Source organism: Paramisgurnus dabryanus, chromosome 22 (genome assembly GCF_030506205.2).
Source record: "Paramisgurnus dabryanus chromosome 22, PD_genome_1.1, whole genome shotgun sequence".
Classification (NCBI taxonomy): Eukaryota; Metazoa; Chordata; class Actinopteri; order Cypriniformes; family Cobitidae; genus Paramisgurnus; species Paramisgurnus dabryanus.
The window spans coordinates 13,802,400-13,827,027 of NC_133358.1; the positions used below are offsets into that span (position 1 = coordinate 13,802,400).

At 36.5% G+C, this 24,628-nt stretch overlaps 1 protein-coding gene across 3 annotated transcripts in view; it reads right to left on the reverse strand.

Moving 5' to 3' along the window:
• col15a1a (collagen, type XV, alpha 1a) overlaps positions 1–24,628 on the reverse strand; it is a 93,973-nt gene that overhangs the window by 22,265 nt on the left and 47,080 nt on the right. For all 3 annotated transcript variants that reach the window (XM_065294827.2, XM_065294826.2, XM_065294825.2), the window contains exons 8-28: positions 21,873–22,040; positions 20,496–20,522; positions 17,582–17,644; positions 16,781–16,858; positions 16,635–16,697; positions 16,245–16,394; positions 11,667–11,720; positions 11,042–11,077; positions 10,762–10,887; positions 10,516–10,581; positions 10,400–10,435; positions 9,967–10,008; positions 8,747–8,809; positions 8,625–8,660; positions 8,456–8,539; positions 8,281–8,346; positions 5,246–5,308; positions 4,472–4,558; positions 1,258–1,293; positions 628–681; positions 184–240 (exon numbers count right to left, since the gene is read on the reverse strand). In XM_065294827.2, coding sequence (XP_065150899.1) covers positions 184–240; positions 628–681; positions 1,258–1,293; positions 4,472–4,558; positions 5,246–5,308; positions 8,281–8,346; positions 8,456–8,539; positions 8,625–8,660; positions 8,747–8,809; positions 9,967–10,008; positions 10,400–10,435; positions 10,516–10,581; positions 10,762–10,887; positions 11,042–11,077; positions 11,667–11,720; positions 16,245–16,394; positions 16,635–16,697; positions 16,781–16,858; positions 17,582–17,644; positions 20,496–20,522; positions 21,873–22,040 — 1,455 coding nt within the window. The remainder of the gene's footprint in view (positions 1–183; positions 241–627; positions 682–1,257; positions 1,294–4,471; positions 4,559–5,245; positions 5,309–8,280; positions 8,347–8,455; positions 8,540–8,624; positions 8,661–8,746; positions 8,810–9,966; positions 10,009–10,399; positions 10,436–10,515; positions 10,582–10,761; positions 10,888–11,041; positions 11,078–11,666; positions 11,721–16,244; positions 16,395–16,634; positions 16,698–16,780; positions 16,859–17,581; positions 17,645–20,495; positions 20,523–21,872; positions 22,041–24,628) is intronic.

The window sequence follows — 24,628 nt, forward strand, 5'->3', positions numbered from 1 at the left end:
TTTCAAGGTTTACTTATTATTGAAGAATTCAGAGAAAAGCCTGAGGAAAGTGAATGGAAAAATTCATCTGGAATCTTAAGGAGGCTATTAACAGGCACTGTTGCTCTCATACTCCGATACAGTGTTCCTACAACATTATCTAAAGTAATAGCCCTTTATATAAAATAAATTGGACATGCTCACATGTAATCCTGAAGAGTCTCCTTTTTCACCCTTGCGTCCATTGATTCCAGGACGACCCTGAGGACAGACACAAATATGAGTCAGTTCAGCATCTGTAACCCTTAAAGTTACATTTTGGGGGGCATTTGGGGCCCTACTGGACATGGCAGAAGAGACTTAGGACTTGAACCCAGGCCACACACACTCCCATAAGTACAAAAGCAAACACTGGTGCAATACCTTTTTTAAAAAACAAACATTTGTTTCTAAAAAGTGCATATTTGTACCTCAAAAATAGATATTGGTACCTCGCGGGTACATATGAGGACCTAAAGGTACCATCCCAGTGTCCTTTTTCTATATGCCACCCTAATACAACAAGCCCAAAACAACATCTGCATACTTAAATGTAGTATACAATATAGTGTATATACATTAAAGAATTTGTCATTTTAGGTAACTTACTGGACGTCCTGGAAATCCAAACTCTCCTTTTGGTCCAGCTGGTCCTATTGGACCCTGATTCGGATAAAATAACACACAAATCAAAGAACACTTAGAGGCAAGACTGCACACAAACACAACAATGAAGCCCTTTAAAACAGGTGCATGGCCAAATGAGGCCAAGCTGCGGAAGTTTCGTGTGCCAGAACTCGACCTGAGCGTCGTCTGGTCCTGTACGGGGCATTTCTGGCCTCACTACTTTTTCCAAAACATTTTGAACAGAAGCAGCTGTACACAAACAGCCACAGAAAAAAAAATTAATTATGAATTGGAAAATGGCAAGGGATTCGGATGGCCTCGAGCGCACCTACACAGGTGAACGTTTGATGGTTTTTCTAGCAAGCTAAATGGAAAACAGGGCACTAGAAGTGCTTGGATCGCTTGCTTGTTCGCAGCATGTGTGAAGATATAGCTAACAAAGCAACAAAAAGAAATTTTTGGCCAAAACTATTTATGATGTTGTGATAGCTAGATTGATAGGAATCAAAGAACAGTTTTCTTTTCACATTTGAATTTATACAGGATATATGATAGATGATATGTTTATTTATACATTTTGTGTCAAAGCTGATATTAATTGTAGCCACAAACCTTTTCACCAGGTGGTCCAGGAACACCACTGTCTCCCTATAATATAATGCAACGTATAACATAAAAATTATTAAAACCATGAAAACAGTTTTTTCAGGTATACTACACTGATCTTAACCCTGCTAAAAAGACCAGCATGAATTTATATGAAGAGCTCAGATGGAAAAGCTGCTATCATTATCTAAAAAAATTAGATGATGATATTAACCGAATGCTCTCGGCATGTACAGTATTATGTTTATTAAATACTTTTGCATCAAATCCGCTTAATCCCAGTCTCAGGCAATTCAGAAACACCACTTTGGTGTAAGAATCGGTTGTGCCTCATAAGTCTTGAAAAGTGAAGCCTCTGGCTCTTTGATCGCCCCCTGGTGGCTGGCTGCATTACATACATAAACCCCGCCCTCTCCATTCAAACAAATGGGACTCTGCTCTTAAAGGATAATTTCGGTATTTAACACTTTGAGTCTCATTTCTGGTTTGTTTTGAATGAACTACAGTGATTGACACTGAAATTTTGACAATGGGTCGTGTCTTGACTTTTTGACTCGTTTAGAAGCGTCTCTTGACTGCTTCAGAATGGAAGTCAATGACCATGCACAAACATGTCATTAAAACAACACTTAACGTTCATTTTCAAAACTGTGCTACTCACCGAGTGATTTGTGCTGTTCGTTGATGATTAAAAACAAGTTGTGTAGCGAAATACAGTTTCTGTCGTGTTTTATTTGGCATTTTGTAAAATTCAATTGACTTCTCTTGGAAGACTCATTGCTCGCTGATATATCACTCCGCCTCCAGGAAACAGAAAAGGGTCTGTTTACATGTGGTTGTAGTTTTTTGGATCGGTTTCTCTCAGAAGAAATTTTTCCCATATTTGATGGCTCAGTGACCAGCTTTAGGTTTGAAGTTGAGCTCGATTGTGACTGTCTATACGCTAGACACCGAGCGTACTTGTATGGCAAAGTGGTTGTCGCCATCAAGTGGTCGGGAGTGTGCTAACGCTTCAGACTCAAATATAGAGCGGAAGTATATACGCGGTTGTGAGGTATCTGAAAAAATAGTTCCACTATAGCAAATAACACGGATTGAAATCATACATTGCACCAATATATTTGTTTTTAATCATCAATGAACACCACGAACCACTCGGTGAGTAGCACAGTTTTGAAAATGAACGTTAAGTGTTGTTTTAATGACATGTTTGTGCATGGTCATTGACTTCCATTCTGAAGCAGTCTAGAGACGCTTCTAAACGAGTCAAAAAGTCAAGACACGACCCATTGTCAAAATTTCTGTGTCCATCACTGTAGTTCATCCAAAACAAACCAGAAATGAGACTCAAAGTGTTAAATACCGGAATTATCCTTTAATAAAAAATAATTTACACTTCCAACAAAAATTTCCGAAAAATGGTTTTGGTCCTTTAAGGTAGTTGTTATCACGCTGATATAATTATGTTCAATTTTTCATTTTTGTGCCAAGTTTCATTTTAGCTAGTAATTTGATGCTGTAGACGGTTTCAGAAGTAACAACATAAACAAGCGGCTTTCATGGTCATCACGTAACTTTCGGTTAGCGAAGAATAAATAACAACAAAGTCTTTTTAAAGTAGTTTATTTATGTAACAAGCAAAATAAACAACACATAGATTACATAGGAACCCAAAACATTTGTTATTTTCGACGAGGTAGCCTATTTGTTTAAAAGATCAGAATTAGCAGTCAGACCAATAAACAAACAGAAACCGAAGTAAAGTTCGGACCAGACGCTTATCGCGTCACCGCACAGACGATGAAACCGTCTATAGAAACGTGGCGTGTCGTTATGATTGGCGTGGTTGAATTGGGCGCGCAAACATTTGGGTGGAAGTTTGATACCGCGGCTGGAAGTTTGATACCGTTTTTACATAACATGGCGACATTTTTACCTTCAATTCAATACAATAGAAGGATGCAACGTCGCGTCGTCCATCTTTTTTTACAGTCTATGGTCAGAATCCATTAAAGAGCCAGTGTGGGTTTTTAGCAGCATCTAGCGGTGAGATTGCAAATTGTAACCAACTTCAATTTCGAAATGCAAAGAGAATCGACGGTAGCTGCCAGAGGACAAACATGTCGTCGTCTGAGACAACGTAGGAACGAAACGGTCTCTGTAAAGCAGTTTGTCCATTAAGGGCTACTGTTTATGACAGCGACCCGCAGTGTGTGTATAAAAACGGCTCATACTAAAGCAGGAGTGCCCAGACTTTTTTGTGTGGCGATCTACTTTTAAAATGATAGAGCCGACAAGATCTACCTGCTAAAAAAACAGTTAATAATTTTTTATAACATTTAAAATGCTTGTTAGGAGGACTATACCTCTACATTGAATTTAGGGCTGTTACAATTACTCTTTTCTTTTTGAGGAGTTAAAAAAAATATTGAGTACATGTCGAGTAGTCCTTAAATTGCGGAGATGCGGTTTAGTGAAACTAGAAAATGACAACAGTATTAGAAGCATATAAATTAGCGCTACGCTGCCTCGCTCTCTCTCTCTCTCTCTGGTTTGCTCGCTCACGCACACACACCGTGCGCGTGGATCAGCTCCTGGGTGAAGGCAAGAATGCGCATCCTGGTGAATTTCGGGAAGTTAGATGAATGAGCTGCAGCGGCCTGGCATAAGATTTATAAAAACACATTTGAGAAGAAAGGCGCAGCAACTCTGAGTAATTGTGAAACACGCAAGTATTTTTAGACCATAATGCCAATTTTGCGCGTGGAGCAGCAGTTAACTAATGTGCGATCTACCGGCATTGCCCTTGCGATTGCCTGGACGATCGCGATTGACGTATTGGACACCCCTGTACTAAAGTAATAAAAACAAAACAGTTCATTATGTAAGGTCTCTATACATCACTGATGATATAGTTATACAGATTACATTGCATTTCTGAGATGCTTCTAAAAGTCCCATTTTGCAAATTTCCAAAAAAACATGTCAGATGCACTTTGGGTTTTGCATCTTAGATTTTCATATGCTAATCCAGTCTGATTTATGCTGGTGTAGCTGGTAAACCATATCCACGCTGTTATTTAACTTATCCAAAATGCTACACTAGCATCTCATGCCACAACCCAGCATTTAAAACACACCTGTATGCTGGTGACCATACTGGTCTTTTTAGCAGGCAAATAAGTGGTTAAAAGCTGAGAGTATAAAAGTTGTGGGTGACCTTTAGCCCTTTTGGTCCCTGTGGCCCGGTAACTCCAGACAAGAGCACTCCATCAGTAATGGGAAACCCTGGCTCTCCTTTCTCACCCTACACACAATGTACGAGGGGAGGTAAACAAAAAAAAAAAAAAATGTAAATGAGAACATAATTAAAAACACACTCGCATCCCCATTCATGAATGACAATTAGTTCCTATGAGAATGTGTAAAGTCGATATGCAGAATATGATACATACGTAAACCTCTGCAACTTACTGCTTTCATGCACAACTACTTCTCACAACCCCCAACCCACATACACACAAACTCAGGTTAACAAAAACCTTATGTGGTACGAAGTACTTCATGGCTTTAAAAAAGGTTTCATGGGAAAAGCATTTTTTATTTAAGTATCTAAATGAGTACATGTCTGGGAGTTGTTAACTCAAGTATTTTTTGAGATTTTGTGTATGCGTTGTTGTTTCACACAATACTCAACTACTGTATTAAAATCTTCCATTATTACAATAATAAATAAAGGACATGAATACAATATCACTGTTTAAAGTCACTTTTTTCTTCCATGAACATTTGAAACATATTGTATTTGAACTTTAAATGGAAACAATTATTCTGTAAGATAATCTCTGCGCTGTATGTGTGGTCTTGCATGTGTTATACCTCAATTATCTAAATTCTTGATTGTATGCCAGTACATACCACATCTTGGCCTATTTCCTCCAACAAACACATGCATGCTCCTTACTGTACACCTCTCATGTCTCAGCCAACTTACCTTTAAACCTGAAGATCCCTGGACCCCTGGGAACCCGCGATCACCCTTCGGACCTCTTGGTCCCTTAAGGAATAGCAAAAGAGCTTTATTAAAAGTGCTGTTAAGTGATTAGGTTATTAACATTTTTTTTACATTGCGTAAAGAAAATTCACATAACTGTCACCTTTTGTGCATACAGTTTGGGAGTCGCTATGCAATTTCCAGTAACAGTGATGCTTGTCATTATAAGCATTACTATTTGTTATAGAATAGTAAACATATCGATGCAATCAGCTATTGTATATTTAAACATTTAAAAGACAAAGACTTCTATAGTAAATACAGTATAAACTTTAATTGTAGTAATTGCCCTACTTAAATGTTCCACTAAGGCCATTACAATACAGTCTGTTGTGGATTTGTGAAACAATGTTTGGACTATTATATCAAACCACATGGCATGTTAGGAAATTTTGTAAATTGTGGTATGAAAAATAAAAACCTATATATGTATTTGATCTAGGAAGCTCTTCTTTAAGTGTTCCAATCTTAAAATTAAAGCAGATATAAATTGTTTATATGCTACAGTACGTAGCTCTTTGTTGTTTCGCTTGACTACTCAATGCCCGTAAATTCCATAATAAAGTTAATGTGTTGTGATTGTTTAAAACACAATTTCACGCCAAGGCAAGTAAACAAAGAATTCATTGACCTATCATTGTAAATAATGCAATTACATTGCAGTGTGGTTAAATTCCTGTGCCTTTGATGAAACAAAATGTGCTGTTTTCAAAGGTTTTGAGGAGCGATTGTACCGTAATCTCAAAGCTCATCTTTCTTGAATGGTCCTGTTTGTGTTTTTGCATTGTTAAGTAAGTTAAGGGTATGCAAAAAGTAATGGTCACTTAGGGCTATAACTACACTTACTAACTGATATATTTCATAACATTCATACACTATACACAATAGGAAAATAGCACTGTTACATATTCTGTCACTATACTGGTTAATATAACTATTTTCCAAATGTTTGAATTTTATTATATGCTTTAAGACTATAAAATGGCGTAGATGTAGCATATGAATTATATATGTACACATTACACTCACCTAAAGGATTATTAGGAACACCATACTATGACTGTGTTTGACCCCCTTTCGCCTTCAGAACTGCCTTAATTCTACGTGGCATTAATTTAACAAGGTGCTGAAAGCATTCTTTAGAAATGTTGGGCCATATTGATAGGATAGCATCTTGTAGTTGATGGAGATTTGTGGGATGCACATCCAGGACACGAAGCTCCCGTTCCACCACATCCCAAAGGTGCTCTATTTGGTTGCGATCTGGTGACTGTGAGGGCCATTTTAGTACAGTGAACTCATTGTCATGTTCAAGAAACCAATTATGAAATGATTCGAGCTTTGTGACACGCTGCATTATCCTGCTGGAAGTAGCCATCAGAGGATGGGCACATGGTGGTCATAAAGGGACGGACATGGTCAGAAACAATGCTTAGGTAGGCCGTGGCATTTAAACGATGCCCAATTGGCACTAAGGGGCCTAAAGTGTGCCAAGAAAACATCACCCACACCATTGCATTAATGAGAAATTGAACACGTGTTCCTAATAATCCTTTAGGTGAGTGTATATGTTTGTAAGAAAAGTTAAATAACACCTATTTCATTGCTAAAAACAAAGTTATTTTCTGTATTTGGTATAATACAATGTGTTTGTGTGGTTTATAGTTAAAAAAACACATTATTTTCCACATATCGTAGATTTTTGTAGCTCCAGATTTCACTCTCTTCCTGAAACGCACTGATTTGATAAGCTCTGTGTCCCTGATTGGTCAGTTAATCTGTACGTTGTGATTGGCCTGAATACCTCTGACATCAGCTGGAAATGTGACGCTCCTTACCATCTTTGAAATTATGATAATGTCAGTCTTGTCTACATCACCAATCCCAGGAGGTAAACTGTTTCTTACAATCTGTGTGTTTGTTGTAGTCCAAGAAAAGAGATTTACGTTGGAGACGATAACTCCGTCATCGTTTACTTTGGGGTTTGTACCTTTTGCATATCCTTAACGTACTAATACACACTTACACACCAAAGGAAATGTAAAAACGTGAATTGGACGATAGGTGCTCTTTAAGATACAATAGTCAGTTTTTTTGTGATAATAATTTTTTTCTACATAAATCATCCTACATAATGTAACGAACATTCTGTGAAAATCAGCCCATTCTCATGAAATGCGTATAAATAGCAGGCAGTGCGAAAAGTCGTGCAATACATACGCCAAATTCCAATTTCGCATGCATAGGATACGCCAGTCCTTCCTGTTAATACTGTGCATCTTTTCGTGTCATTTTATGTTTTGTTTTTTTACCATTGTCGCTTAGGGTTTGGGAAGCCTACTTCCTCGACTACTCTGTGTCTATAGCCCTTTTCACACAAAATTTACGGAAAATGCATCCGTGATTTGTCCGGAATCGTTTGATTTTTGGTTCATTCACACTGCCAAGTATTTTGCAGACTTTTCTCATTGTGAAAGTTAATGTGCATTTAACACCGCCATTTTAAAGAGCTGAACCATCTGACGCGCGTTAATTTTTGTTTATTATAAGCTCATATGAGTGCATGACGCCCAATTCTTTTATGCTGGTGAATGATCTCAGCTTTAGCGTGGATAGTTACGCGCTCCCTGATATCTGCTTCAGTCTAGTTTGCAACATTTCTCGTCATAAATGTTAATCTGCATGTAAACCCCTCGTTTTAAAAAGTTCACCATAACTTCATGTTGCCATGACACGCTCTTCCTCACCACAACACGCCCCTTAGTGCATTGTTTCTGCGTCTCATTCACAGAGAGGGCTTTCCAAGTTACTATCTTACAGCAATGTTACTAGGTACTCTTTCTGGGAGCGATCCCAGAGCATTCGCGGGACACTTTTGTGTTCACACAGAAGCCTGTCTGCCAATTTTACGGGTATTTTCTAGGATCAAAGTGCTGTGTGAATATTGTATCTCTATGCTATCCAAAGCATCTTACCAATGGTCCTTGCGGCTCAAAAATCCCTGAGATGTTAAAGATTCCTTCTGTGTCATTGAGCAATAGCTGAGGGTGGAGAAAGAGTTTAAAATGCATTGTAATCATGATCCAAATAATGACTTTTAAAATAAATTGCGTGGGACACTTAACAAACACAGGATGTTAATCGACTCACCTCGTGTAGGTTGATGACTGGTCCCGGGGGCCCGGGAGGCCCCGGGGGCCCAGGTAGGCTAATCCCATCCAGACCTCTTTCACCCTGAGACACATAAACCGTTGGCATTAAAGCAGATCAGAGAGCCTGAGAGACATATCATGTAGGCAGAGTCCATATGGATACAAACCTTCTGACCCATGTCACCTTTCTCTCCCTTTTCCCCCTAAAAACATACAAATAAATACATTTATGAAGGAAAAAAATATTGATTGTATATTATTAACTGTTCATTTTGTACTATATATTTACTTGTTTTCCAGGCAGTCCAGCTAACCCAGGTTGACCATCATCTCCTTTATGGCCTGGCTCCCCCTAGAGGAAAGTAGAAGAAATGTTCAATTTCACAACTATGTGAGTTCAACTAGGTTGAACCTCTCCCACAACAGATAATTTGACCAGTTAACATACATTACAATCTTATAGGGGTGATTAGCTTGTTCTAAATCTATTAAGGACCATCACTGGGCCGCAAAATAACACATAAGACATAACTACTGTATAGCAGTGGTTTCCAAACTTTTTCAGCGTGCGGCCCCCCTTGTGCACAGTGCATTTTTTCGCGGCCCCCCGAAAGAAAATTTATGTTTTAAAATGTAATATTTTAATTAAACAAAACATATAAAATTATACCTAGTAGTGCCGTTGGTTAGTTGGCTTATTATTTTTTAGGTTTAAGTACACAGAATTTATGATAAATTAATGTATTTTATAAAATGTCATAAAACTGGGGCCCCCCTGGCACCATCTCGCGGCCCCCAGTTTGAAAACCACTGCTGTATAGTATCATATAGTATATTGTGTAGTAAAAAGACATTCAGTAGGATCTCCTCATCAGTCTCTGAAACATTTTCACCTGATAATATTTTATTTAGGGCCGTCAAAAGATTAATCGCGATTAATCGCATACAAAATAAAAGTTTGTTTTTGCATAATATATTTGCGTGTGTGTTGTGTGTATTATTATGTAAATATAAACACACACATAGATTTAAGAAATTTAAGAAACATGTTATTTATGTATACATTTTTAAATGTATATATAAAATAAAATATATCAAAATCTAAATAAATATATATACATATATGTAAATATATATATACAAAATAATTACATACATAATATGCAAAAACAAACTTTTATTCTGTTCGCAATTAATCTTTTGACAGCCCTAATTTTATTATTCTGTTATTTTAACAAAGCCTTAAATCAATCGATATAGCCATCATAATGAAACAATGTGTATATACTTGCATGTGTCTATGCTCTGGATCACACCAAGAACAGTGAGTTCAAAGTCTATGACGCATTTCATTGACCCCTCATTTTCATTGAAATTCAAGGCTAATGGGGAACACGTGGGTAGAAACGGCTTGCTTTCTTTGGAAATGGGTAATGGAAACAGCCTTGGACATGTGTGTATGGATCTGTTGATGTTTTTGTGATGTGATTGTGTGTGAAGAGTACAGACCTTTACAGAAACACCCGGAGGGCCGCTGGCGCCGTCTTTACCCTAAAAAGTAGAGTTGGGGTATTAAAATGAGTGCTGAGGTGAGTTTCGCATCTTTTCTGTAAGTTTACATACACCACCAATTTACTATGATTGCTTACATACTGAGTCCTAGTTACAGTAGTGTAGTATGAGCTTTATAAACACTTCATATCTTTGCAGTGTAAGGTATTATTACACAGTGAAATACAAAGGTTTTAACATTAATATTTGTGATTTAAATATAAAATTGTAAATAAAGTGTTTTTTAATATTTAAAATAATAAAAAGTTACAGTATTATTGCTAGTGAACTTCAACCACAATGCTTGCATATAACAATGCTGTATATCATTACAGCACTGATGTACACACAATCATTAATGCATCATGAATTTTGTGCAGTGTAAGTCTACCTGTGGTCCTGCTGGGCCGGGGAGACCAGGAAGACCCTAAGAGGTAGAATATTCATTAGAATATGAGTTTTGTTTGAATGTATACAACTACAAAAAGTACATTTAAATGCACATACAGGAGGTCCTCTGGGCAGCGAAGGTCTGAAGCCACCGCTGACATCCAGTCCTGATCCTTCAGAATCCTACAGACACAAACAAACAAATCTGTAAATACTGCAGGGGTTAGTCTGCCATCAAATCCCTATAATTACGTGAACATAATATATGTAAAGAAATACATATTATACAATACTTTATATTCTCACTAAGTTACAGAATTGATCCAAAATTTGTACGAAATTGTACGAGATTGTAAATCGTACCATCATGTCAAAGCTGAAGCCTTTTCCTGGTGGTCCAGGAGGCCCTGGAAGGCCGGGTTGCCCCTTGGGACCCTCAGGTCCCACAGGTCCTGGCTGTCCTGGTAACCCTGGCTGGCCTGAATCACCCTATAGAGATAAAAGGTGAGTGACACATGCTTTGGCCACAACATCAACTTTGTGTAACCTGGAAACATTTGAATTCATGGCATCACCACAAATATGTTAACTGATTGAGCATTTACAATTCAGAGATTTTCTTTAATGATCAAATTAAAAGTACCTTTGGTCCGATTAGTCCAGGTAAACCAGGTTCACCCTGTAAATGAATGCACAAGAGTGTTTTGCATTAAGGAACATTAAACGGGACATATCATGAAAATCTGAGTTTTTGCATGTTTAAGTGCTATAATTTGGTCCCCAGTGCTTCTATCAACCTAAAAAATGTGAAAAAGATCAACCCAGTAACTTAGTTTCGGTAAACTATTCTCTGCAAGCATGTGAAAAAATAGGTAATTGAAATTTAGCTCCCCCTGTGATGTCAGAAGGGGATAATACCGCCCCTTAATCTGCACTATCCAACCACATCACTGCCATTTAGTGCAGAGATCAGCTCATTTGCATTTTAAAGGACACACCCAAAAACTGGCACATTTTTGCTCACACCTACAAAGTGGCAATTTTAACATGCTATAATAAATTATCTATATGGTATTTTGAGCTTAAACTTCATGTACATACAATGGGGACACAAAATACTTATTTGACATCTTAAAAAAGTCTTGTGAAATGTCCCATTTAAGGAAATAAGCAACAAACAATGGTGCATTAAAAAGGTATGCATGTGAGCATATATGTTAGGAATAATCTGAAATAAATTCATGGCCTATATACTGTAAACATCTTACTTGTTGGCCTTTTTCCCCATCTTTGCCAGGTTCACCAGCTCGTCCATCCAGACCCTGAAAGAACCAAAAATAGTAAATGAAATCCTCATCCATCATAACTGAAATAAAAGAGGATGCCCTGAAATAAAAAAATGTCGATACTGTTTCATCTGAAGTGTGTTCTTTCAACACTTCCAACAGTATCTTCATTTTTTATCAAGTGTTAATGCTTTGGCCATCAGACTTTTCATTTTCTCAATATGGTTAAGATAAGCTGTGAATTTGTTTAAGCAAGGATGAATGGGTGGTTAGTTGTCTCCACGGGACGTATTGTAAAAGGCAGTTTCCTCCCATCGTAACAGCACTGCTTATGTTCCGAAATATAAGCGTAGCTACAAGTGAATCTTCGAAACTCCCAGCCTCACCAAGTATACTGTAAGTACAGCGATCTCCTCTCTGGACTAATTCACAGCGTTATGAGCCAAAATTCATTTATTGGATGAATACATTATCTGAGGGCTTGGGAACGCTTCTATTAACGCTCATTTCACCAAAGACTAAACATTTGGAAATGATTATGGATATCTGGTTAGCTATGTAATCTAATGTTTCACAGAACCGTAAGAACTTCTAGGTTCTGAGTAGGAACAGTAATGTGACTTCCATATAGGAAATAATTGAGAAAATCGTGTTAAATTATTAAAAAACAATGCACACCCAAGGTGGTAATGCGGCAAGTGCAGTGTGCATTATTTTCAAATAAATCAAAGGACCGGAGTTAGGGCTGTCACGATTGTGAAATGTGGCTGACGGTTAATTGTCTAATAAATTGTGGCGGTTATGACAATTAATTGTCTGTTTTATTGCTTTGACATTAATTTTTTTTACACATTCTTGTTGATATTATTTGCAAGGTTTACCTGGCAGTAAATATTAATACACATTACACATATTTAAAAGTAATTATTTAATAATATATATCTTTCAAAAACTGAAAATTCTTCATAAGAAATGAACACAGTAAAGTGTCTGAAAAATAACTGAAAATAAAAATGCTATAAAAATAAACTGACTGTACAAGAACAGGCCTTAAATAGGAGCCAATCCTACTAAGGTCATATTAGTACTGGACCACATGTAGTGGCTGCAAAAGAATCAATTCCTTAGAGATCCTTAAGAATAACACCCTTCTTTTCTCTAAATTTGGAATTGCTGCTTTGGAAATGTATGCTTTTCTGGCAGTTCCTACTGCTTGTCAAAGTCAATAAAGGAGCGGCATCAGATACTGTCTCGTTTATACAGGCGTTACAGCTCCCCCTTGTGTTTTTAGAGAGATGTGCAATTATTGTGGTGATCTGAAATCATCACAATGTGGTCAAACTATCGTGTTGAGACAATTATTTAATCATTGTGACAGCCTTAACCAGTCAAGTACACAGTTACAGTTACAGTTACCACACTGTAAAAAATACTTTGCTGCCTTAAAAATTTTTGTTGAATCAACTCGGATTTACAAGTCATTTCAACTTACTATTATTTATCTTGACTAGAGATGAGTTGTTATAACTACAGGTGAGTTGTTATAACTTATAAAATTTAGTTGACTTTTCTCAACTATATTTTATAAGTTGTGATAACTCATCTCTGTTGACATGACTTGTAAATCTGAGTTGATTTAATTTTAAGGCAGCAAAGTATTTTTTACAGTGCACAAACATTGCTTTTGTGGTTATTTTAAGACAATTGACAGGTCAGGTGTGCGTTTATCGAAAAATAATGCATACCTGTGAAACATTTCTCAACCAATCAGAATAAAGCATTCGACAGCCCCGTGGTATAATTAGCTTTTATTAAGAAATCACAAAATAACCAGTGACTGGGTGAACTTTTTTGGGCTGAACTATCGCTTTAAGTTTTAAATGTATGCATTTGGCAAATGCTTTTATTTAAAGCAATTACAGCGCTTTCAAAGTATAGAGTTTTTATGCATTTTGCCTGAGGATCAAACCAATGACATTTAGTGCCGTTAATGCAATAAAAAAAGAGCTACAGGAACAAAAGTGTTTTGCCTTGGACTAGTTAGGATCCAACACCCTTGAAACCACATACAGTAGTAAATTAACTACTAGATATTTACCTTTGAGGTACCAGTATGCACCTTAGCAACCGAATGGCAACACTCTACTTACTCAATAAAATGGTACAAAAGCTGTCACTTGGATGGTACCTTTAAAAATGACATAATGTATACATTTGGTACCAATATGCACCTTTGAGGTACCAATATGCACTCTTTAGGTACAAAGGCATACTTTATTTAAAGTACACCGTACCATTGAGGGATTATCATAGACTGTAAAAATATGGACGTAGTTTCCATGAAGTCACCCTTAGGTTTGTGAAGAGCTTTTTTGATGCCAATAGTAGGCAGGGCCTGCCATTGTCATCTTGGCCGCACGTCACCGCGCATCACTCGCTGATAACCGAAAATGGGTAAAGAGGTGGGACGTGGGTAGTGTTGTAGTCAAGACCACCTAAACCGAGACCAAGTCATGACCAAGACCAAGACAGGCCGAGACCGAGACAAGACCAAGACTTTAAAGGGCAGAGACCGAGTCAAGACCAAGACCAAGACAGGCCGACTTAAACAATGCTCAAACAATGCCAACATCATATGCCAAACCTGAATAAACTGCATAAAATTAATGATAAAAAATTAATTTGTGATGTGCACTGCAAAAAATTATTTTCAAGAAAAAATGTTCTTAGTATTTTTGTCTTGTTTTCAGTAAAAATGTTTAAAAATTCTTAAATTAAGATAGTTTTTTTTGATGAGCAAAACTACCCAAGAAAATAAGTCTAGTTTTTAGACCAAAAATATCAAATTTAAGTGATTTTGTGAATAAACAAGCAAAAAAATCTGCCAATGGGGTAAGCAAAAAAATCTTGAACCTTTTTCTTAAACACTAAATTCAAGGAAAATTCAAGAAAAATTTGATTACCCCATTGGCAGATTTTTTTGCTTGTTTTATGCACAAAATCACTTTTTGCTCTAAAAACTAGACTTATTTTCTTGGTATCTTTTAGATATTTTTACTAAAAACAAGATAAAAATACTAAGAATTATTGGTCACACTTTATTTTACGGTATCACTGTTACAGTGTAATTATACATTTAAGTACTAAGTAATAATCATTAATAACATGTACTATAGGGTTGGGGTTAGGATTAGGGTTTGGTTTAGGGTTAGTTGCATGTAATTATGCAGAATTAACTGTTATTACTATAATAATTACATGTAACATGTGTAACAAAGACACCGTAAAATAAAGTGATATCGAATTATTTTTCTTGAAAATCAAGAAAATCAAGTCCTCTTTGTCTGAGACCGAGACGAGATGCGGTCGATTCCAAGACGAGACCAAAACCTTTAAAAAGTTAATTTAATTTAAATGGATGAATTACAAAAAAAATTGACCCCCTTCACAGTTGTCATGAAGGGCAAATTAGCTATACAGACCAAAAACACTTTTTGTACCAGGCTGTAAACATATAAAATTTTGCTGTAAAGTTGGGCATTTAAACATGGAGGTCTATGAGAATTCACTCCCTTTTGGAGCCAGCCTCTAGTGGCCAGTCCATGAATTGCAGTTTAAGTCACTTCTGTATTGGCTTCATCAGAGACATCGGAAGGTTGTCCCTCAGGTATTACCCCAATGAGCTAAAGACTACTTAGGAACACCCTCACAACATGGTAGCATCACAAAGGGAACATATTTTAGTTCAAATCTATTTTATTCTGTCTTTTATGCTATAGACAAAAGTACAACATGTATTGTTCATCATACCTTTGGACAAATGCCTTTTTAATGAAAGAGATTAGTTTATTTATTTATATGTAAAAGCCTGATGAGAGTGTTGAGCGTGGTGAAAGCAACAGCGTTTGAGTGAGTGTTAAGATTTGGAACATGATGGGAGGAAACAACTGCCTTTTTGGCCCATGGTTTCAGTTTACCATCTGGGACCAGGAGCTCTACCTCAGCTGAGTCCAGCCCTGAGCCCAGCTCAAATCCTGACCCAAACTCAAATCCAGACCCACTAAACCAGTCATCAATCACCTGTAACACAGGGTGCATGTGTTGGCCTTGTAGTACAAAAGCATCAACCTCGTCCAGCTAATCTGAACTGTTAGATGCTTTCCGAAACAACTCTGCAATCAATAATGTAACACTAGCATTCATGCCTGCGGTGAGGAACAGATCCGCGCTTTTAAAAATTCATTACATAGTTTTTCATAACTATATTTATCTCTCTGATACAGTAGAATAGTATAAAAAAGAAATTCACTTAATCTGTTGTTTTAAACCTATATATCATGTAAGGAAATATTTTTATTTCGTTTTTTTCTTCTGCAAACAATATCCACAAAAAAACATTCATCCCACTTTACTTTCTTTGCTTTATAGAAATGGAAAATAATATGATTAACTGATGATAACCTATTCTTTTAATCCAAGTGTAGTCTTTTCCATAGAGGATTGCTGAATTTGAATATAGCCGTTTAATCTTAATCAGCAGAATGCCAAAACCTTACTCACCGGAATTCCAGGTTTACCCACATCCCCATCCTTCCCATCTTTTCCAGGAACCCCAGGGGGCCCTACTGAACCAGGATGAACACCTACAGAGGGACCAGAGGGACCAGGAGGACCCGGCTGTCCTGGTGGCCCAGGAGGCCCTGGAGGACCCTGTTCAAAATAATAAAATTTACCATCAGAATGCATTTCAATCACACGAAAGGGTAACACATCCCTACATCTTATGTATATAATGACTCATCTTTTATGATGTTTGACTACATGTGTGTCTAGGTGTTGATTAATGACCATTATTCAGCACACCAGTAGTCATCTAATCCAACTTGATTTCAGCCAGAAAGCAGGGGGTCACCAAAACAAATGCAACTTATAATAGACACTATTACTCACCCTTATGACTTCTGTGTCACTGTCAAAGTCCACAAAGCTTGAACCTGAACCATCAATGCTGTCCTGAACATAGAGAAGGATAAGTGAGTTTACTTACAGCACATAGATATTCAAACATATCATTAAATGTTTGCCTAAATAGATACCGGGTACTTAGATGTTCCTGGTCGCCCTGGTGGCCCGGGTGGTCCAGGTGGCCCTGCGATGCCTACCCCAGGATCGCCCTGTTTGTAAAATGACATTTAAGATCACAGTGACAGCACTGTTGGAAAGCTATTGTAAATCGTGAGTAGATACAGCTTGGAAAAATTAGTCAAACTAAATAAAACTCAAATTGTTTTTTTTAAAGTAGGCCTACTTAACCATGCTATAAGTAGTTATTAACAAAAATATATGTATTGAAACTACTTAAAATAATATATGAAGCGGTTCAACCCGGCGCTCAGGTAGAATACTGTATATAGTTTGTGAAAGGTGCTCTAGGGGTAGAGGAAAAATCCAAAGACAAAAAAGCAGATCTCAGGCACTCAGTCAAATATAAAGTTTGAAATATAGATACGTATTTTCTTTAAAAAATTGCATTGATTACACACAGAAGACCCATTTTACCACTTGGAGCCGTGTGGAAATCTTCAGTGAAGGATGAATGAACTTTTTTGGGGTTTAACATCAGAGGTTGTTCCCTGATCCCTGTTTTCTACCATTATAAGCTTGGAAGAGCAAGGACATTTACTAAAATAACTAAAATAGATGTGTTTGTCTGAAAAATGATGGACATGTGTATCTCGGATTGCTTGAGGGTGAATAAATCATGGGGTAACTTGATATTTGGCTGGAGTATCGCTTTAAGTAGAAAATAAATGTAAAGAGGTAGATTATATTTGCTGAATCTATTTGATTTACATGAATTAATTCATTAGAACAAGTCCATTTTTGGGGTCTTATACCTTATCTCCTTTGAGACCTGGATCTCCAGGAAGGCCAGGAAATCCTGGAGGTCCGACCTCTCCCTGTACATGACACAGATTAAAAATAAGACAAGGTCAAAATCATTCAGGTTAGGAAAAAGCTTCTCTCTCTCTCTCTCTCTCTCACATGAAGGTAACATGTTGGCAGAGAACCGTTAGATCTAAAAGAAGAAACCCCTGGTCACAACCCTGAGGTGGTGGTTTAATCAGACGGACAGGTGTGCAGAGAGGTGCACTCATTTCCCACTTAAACACAAAGGTGGATAAAAGGCGTTCCCTACTCGCTAACATGCTGCTTCACAATTTAGCGGCCATGTTTCACAACTATCAATGCTGTGTACGGCATCAATTCACATTCCGAAAACATTTATTTTCTCAGCATTGAGGTCTGAAGGCCTCACAGAAGGTTACAATTTAGTATAAAACGATCGTGTGGTGCGTGAAGGCTCAAAGTTGATTTGGAGTACATTCTATATTTGGTCTTGCCCTATAGTCAGTTCATGGGACATAAATTCCACATTTCTTAAGCATTTCTATTTCTATGTCTTTAAAGTAAGAAAAAACTTGCCAATTTATGTATTTTTGTATGTATTTATTAGGGTTAGTCAAAATTAATGCGTTAAAGGTGCCATTTGTAATAATTGAGGTAAAAGATTTAAAAAAATTAGCTACACGCATCAAAAGAATGAGAAGAAATAAGGGCAAAGATGTCATTAAAAAAATGACAAGGTATAGTGCTGCAGAAATATCAATCTGAATTAGCATGCTAAATGACTAGCTACAGCCCGACTGGTGTTGTAATACCAGTTTCGACCATGGGAGGCGGTATGCGGGCCACGCACATAACCGCCAGCCAAACTGCAATACACGAATAAGTCGCATGTGTGGGAGTACAGCCCTCTACTACTACCGCTGCGTCCGAAAACTAAGGCAGCTGACTTGTTGGCTTAAGATTCATGAAAGCAGCTCAGAGAAATGCAATTCGGACAGCCATGGATTCGGACATGCCTTGATGCCTTCCTGCCTTGCAATAGGGGTTTCGGACGTATTTCAGTTCAGGGAAGAGAGCGGAAGAATGGCTAAAGCAAGAGACATTTACCACTACCAACCATTTGCTGCAGGGAACAACGCGCTCGGAATCACAAATAAAATATGATAAATAAAGTAACTGAACCAGAGTAAATACTGGCACTGCTTTTCATCGCTGGAGACAACTAATGGACATGAAAGAAATGAGGTTTGACTCCGAAATGACAACATTTCTTTTCGATTGGTAAGTAAGATGCTGTTAGTATTTCGCTAGAAGTTCACTTATAATAGGCATTGCGATAACCTATGCTCAGCTTGTACATGAACTACGGCTTTGTGCAGTAAATGTGGTTCCATCTGAAAGCAGCTGATGGCGATTCACTTTTAATCAAGAAACCGGCTTCACTGACGAGAAGCGCAATGACTATCGCATGCAAATTATTGCGCATCCTTAGCTGTTAGCGTTTAATAGTTAGCTCTACCCACGGATCCGATCCGGTTTTCACTCGTTATCTACCAAGCTGATGCTAAAATGTAACATTAGCTAAGAAGCTTGAAATGTCTTCGATTATGAACACCAAATGGACGCACGAAACTTAGCGGAAAACATTGCAATTTTAATGAGACCGAATGTTTTTTTTTGTGACTAATGATAACTTAGTTGCTAATGTAAATCAAACTTGATATATGCTGCTAAATTTGCAGCTGCTAAATTAAAATAGACCAACTCACTTTTCTGGAGGTATACTGCCCCCGTCTGTTTGGAGTGTGGAGTATGAATTGCTTTTTTTTTGGGCGGACATGTTAAATGGTCCCTTTAATAACTATAAATATTATTTTATTAACGTGCGATTAACGCAACACACAATTTCTGTTTGATCCTAGGCCTAGCACGTTGTTGGATAAATTAAGACGCAGCCTTAGACAGTAAATAGTCATCAAATGTCTAAAATGATCTTTATTTATATGATTCCTTAGGTGTACCATCCTAAATGCTTAACTAATACAAATGATGCGTGTCCATCCACCGCGCGTTTGAGATTTAAAACATGTAGGAGTTAGAAAATAAAGTGCAGGACTCACTTGATGTTAAAACAGCTATTAAGAGACATAAAGTGCAGGACAGCCCTATACACTGAAAAAAATTATTCATTCAATTTATTGCAATCAATTTATTTAAGATACATTTAAACAAAAGTTTTTTGTTTTGTTTTATTTTTCTAATTTTTTTGTTTAAATGTAGCTTAAATAAATTGATTGCGACCACTTACCTTTAAAAAATCTAGTAAATTGAATGAATATTTTTTTCAGTGTAGTATTTATTTATAATTTTTCATCTTGTTATGCAGTTTACTACTTTAACCAGCCTCTTTACGTTAATAACTACATTTTGTGAGACATGCATTTCATATTATGCAAGTTTTCTGCTTCATGCGTTTATGCATTCTCTGAAACTTGGCTGTCACAAATCCACACAAGTCACCTCTCAATGCATCCTCGATAAAAGGTGGATCAAGAACACATCCGGGGATTTTATGTGAACTTGGAATTGGTACTTGGTATGACAAGTCCACAAGAGCGCATATTGAGAAACGGCCTTTATTTCAAGGCTACTGCGCATGCGCACAGGTTGCAAACGTCTCCCACAACTCTTTACTCTGCAAGTCTAATTGTAGTTTGGCAACAAATAAATGGATATTGAAGGTTGGCATGTTTTTACCGTTAGATATATGAACTGTATCATTTCCCTGGTTAATAAATAAAAGAGCTATATATACGTTTGAACTCTTTCACCATCCAGCTCAATATCTACACAGTTTTTGCAAGCACTTAAGTAAGAAGTGGGAATCTAGAAGATACTTACAGCGGCTCCATCTTTTCCTGGATCACCCTGCAAAAAGTAAAAATACAGCATGTGTAAGTGCAATGTTATTGTTCCAGACTAAACAAGACAAATTGCATGAGCTGTATGGAAAACTATACAACTTCAGTTGATTTACCTCAGGAAAAAATCCTGTAAATTGAGAACAATCAGGTAATTTTTAGCACGTGAGAGAGTAGAAGACAGGTTGGGGGCATTTTTGTCATAGATACGATTACAATTTGCTTTGACATATTGTAATGCTTATGCACAGTGTGTCAAACAAAAAGCCTGACATCCAAAATTGATTTGCTGTGATGTGCAGCCAGTCTTTACATTGCTTGGAAAATAGGAGCAAACAATTTAAAAAAGGTTTGCAAACTTCACCCCAGCCTTCATTTCTGATTGGCTATCTTGTGCACCTGTCCACAACCACCAACCAAGGTCTGTTTGTAAGTTTTCCATAAAATAAGCAGAAATCTCTGTACAGGAAATGTACAGTGTATGAGAGCTAAATTAACATCTAAACATCATGGTATAAGAAAAAAAAATGTTATAGTCTTACGTGAAATCTTATCCCTTAAGCAAGTTTTAGAAAGGAACCATTACATAAACCAATGATCAAAAGTAAACCAAAGGGTATGAAAGAAAAGAGTGTTTTAAATTAGTTTTGTTTATTCCTTTACGGTTTAGTGAGTGACTGAACTAATCAGGTAAAACATAATGTGCCAAAAAATTTGAAGACAACCAACAATCATTGTATTTCTTTCAGGCGCATTGTTGTTTCACAAACTATAGTGAGGTTTCCATCCAGACGTGAGGTGAATCTTTTCTTAAAAAATAAAAACAATGAAATGCGAAAGTGGGTTTCCATCAAGTTGTTCAAGCGATTGACAGTATATAAAAAGTCACTTAGAAAATGCATTATTTAAGATTGGGCAAGTTATATATTTACTAGCAGTGCAGCTTGTAATTGCCAAACTGAATGCTGTGCACAGAAGAAGAAATGCAGAAGTTTTGATGCAGGCACTAGCAGCAAGGGCATAAAGACGACGTCGAGCCACATATATTTCATTTTTCTTGCCAAAAATGACAATCGTTTCGCTATAGATAAGACCCTTATGCCTTGTTTGGGATCGTTTAGAATTCTTTGAAACTGCAATTTTAAACTGCATTAAAACTGTTAAGTGTTGGGGTCCATTAAAGTCCATTAAAATTAGAAAAATCCTGGAATGTTTTCCTCAAAAAACAAAATTTCTTCTCAACTGAACAAAGAAAGACATCAACATTTTGGATGAGTAAATTATTTGGATTTTTTTTTTTTTAAATGGATTAATCCTTTAAATTGTCAATTGACAAGATAGTGTCATGTGTACTTACAGGACTTCCATCTTTTCCTGGTACTCCTGGAGGTCCCGAAGGCCCCTGTGGGCCCCTAGGCCCTGGCTCTCCTGTCAAATTAGGACCTAATGGGCTGGCAGGACCTGGGGGTCCGGGAGGTCCTGGTGGGCCTGGGTCTCCTTTTTCTCCTTTTTGCATGGTAATGACCTGTGAAACGCCCACCACAGAAAATACTTATTGCAAAAATGTTTTATTTAAGATGCAGGACAGCAAGGGTACTATAAATCAAAAGAAGCCTATTTGTATAGGCTACAAAATTTGAATCTCATTAAACAACTACCAAATAAAGTGGCATCTGTACCCAGGTGAAAAAAAAGTTGTATTTAATGTATTAAAAATATACTTAAAATTTAAGTAATATGTTTTTAGTACATTTGTATTCCCAACGTGCTTATTTAAAGTGTATTAAAAATATGTTAAATAGCTTTTCAATGTATTTCAAAAAAGTGTACTACAAGTACGTTGGTAATAAATATATGCTTAATTACACTTTTTAAAAGTATGCTAAACTCAAGCATACTTTTAATTTATTTCTAAAAAGTGCACTAGAGGTACACTGGTAATAAATATATCTTTAATTACACTTTTTATAAGTATGCTAAACTCAAGCATACTTTTAATGTATTTCTAAAAAGTATACAAGAGGTACGCTGGTAATAATTATATCTTTAATTACACTTTAAAAAAGTATGCTAAACTCAAGCATACTTTTAATGTATTTCTAAAAAGTGCACTAGAGGTACACTGGTAATAAATATATTTTTAATTACACTTTTTACAAGTATGCTAAACTCAAGCATACTTTTAATGTATTTCTAAAAAGTACACTAGAGGTGCGCTGGGAAAAAATATATGTTTAATTACACTTTAAAAAAGTATGCTAAACTCAAGCATACTTTTAATGTATTTCTAAAAAGTGCACTAGAGGTACACTGGTAATAAAAATATTTTTAATTACACTTTTTACAAGTATGCTAAACTCAAGCATACTTTTAATGTATTTCTAAAAAGTGCACTAGAGGTACGCTGGTAATAATTATATCTTTAATTACACTTTAAAAAAGTATGCTAAACTCAAGCATACTTTTAATGTATTTCTTAAAAGTGCACTAGAGGTACACTGGTAATAAATATATTTTTAATTACACTTTTTACAAGTATGCTAAACTCAAGCATACTTTTAATGTATTTCTAAAAAGTACACTAGAGGTACGCTGGTAATAATTATATCTTTAATTACACTTTACAAAAGTATGCTAAACTCAAGCATACTTTTAATGTATTTCTAAAAAGTGCACTAGAGGTACACTGGTAATAAATATATTTTTAATTACACTTTTTATAAGTATGCTAAACTCAAGCATACATTTAACGTATTTCTAAAAAGAGCACTAGAGGTACGCTGGGAAAAAATATATGTTTAATTACACATTTTAAAAAAAAGTATGTTAAACACAAGCATACTTTTACAGAAGTTTTAGTGTATTTAGAAAAAAACATATATTTTTTAAACATGTACATTAATTTTAATAGGCTAACATTGCAATTTCAACATCATATCATTGAACTTGCATTATATATTGATTTTACAAAGTTAATCCACATAAATTTGTTAGTGTTTATATTCAAACAACACATGTGACGGACCTGACTAAACCTCATTGGTTCTTGGGATTCAGTACGTCACATTGGCTTCCTGATTCAGTTGTTCGATACACAACGTGCGTGATCGTTGGTAAATGTGGATTAAAAGTTGAAACTAAAACTGTTAAATTATATATAGTGATCATCAGAGGACTTGGCTGAAACAACGCGATTCACATGGATTACTTCGGCAATGTTTTTTATTGCTGTTGCGATTAACTTTTTGAAATGTGAGCAGTTTTTAAGTATCAAGTGGATCTGACATCGAGGGGAAATATACGTTTCTTGGATTTCATTAAAGTACATCGGTTTTGGTTTGAAGATGCATGAGAGAACATGAGGGTAAGTTAAGTGATGACAGATTTTTGCTTTTTATTTTTAGTGAACTATTAAATAATTAGAACTTTTAGTATTGCAGTATGTCTTAATTTTAACCCAGCTTCTTAAAGCGTGTATGTTGTGTGGCTTTTGGAACATAACGTTACTTTTTTTTTGTGAGTAAAGTTAGGCATTTCATTTCTCTTGTTGTATTTCAGAAATCATAACAGCCTGTCTTTTTTTAGCACAGCGGTATTCAAATTGACCAATCAGAGCCGAGAATATCTAATAAGTCGAAGTAGAGATGAACAGATGAAGATACAGCCCGTAAAAATACTTATGCTGCGTTCCAGGCAACCGGTAACCCGTAACTCACGACTTCAAAACCACGACTCACGACTCTGAACTGGGAGTACATCGATCTAGTACGAGTTCACGGGTGGGAAGTCACGGGTTTGACTGCCGTTCCAGTGCACTTTCACCGGTAGAAGGTTGTAAAAACACGAGTTACAGGCTGCCTGGAATGCATAGGGTCGTGAGTCGTGGTTTTGAAGTCGTAACTCACGGGTTTAAAAACCTGCCTGGAACGCACCATTATTCTTGGTGGTAAGTTTTTAGTTCTACAGTATTTGTATAACATTTAGATAACTTTTACGTTTTTCTAATGCTAATGTTTAAAGAGTAACTAAACCCTAAACCAACTTTTTTAGTTAATGATCTGTAAGAATGATGCTTTATTAGTGTAATTTTTTTGACATTTGGATATAAAGTGT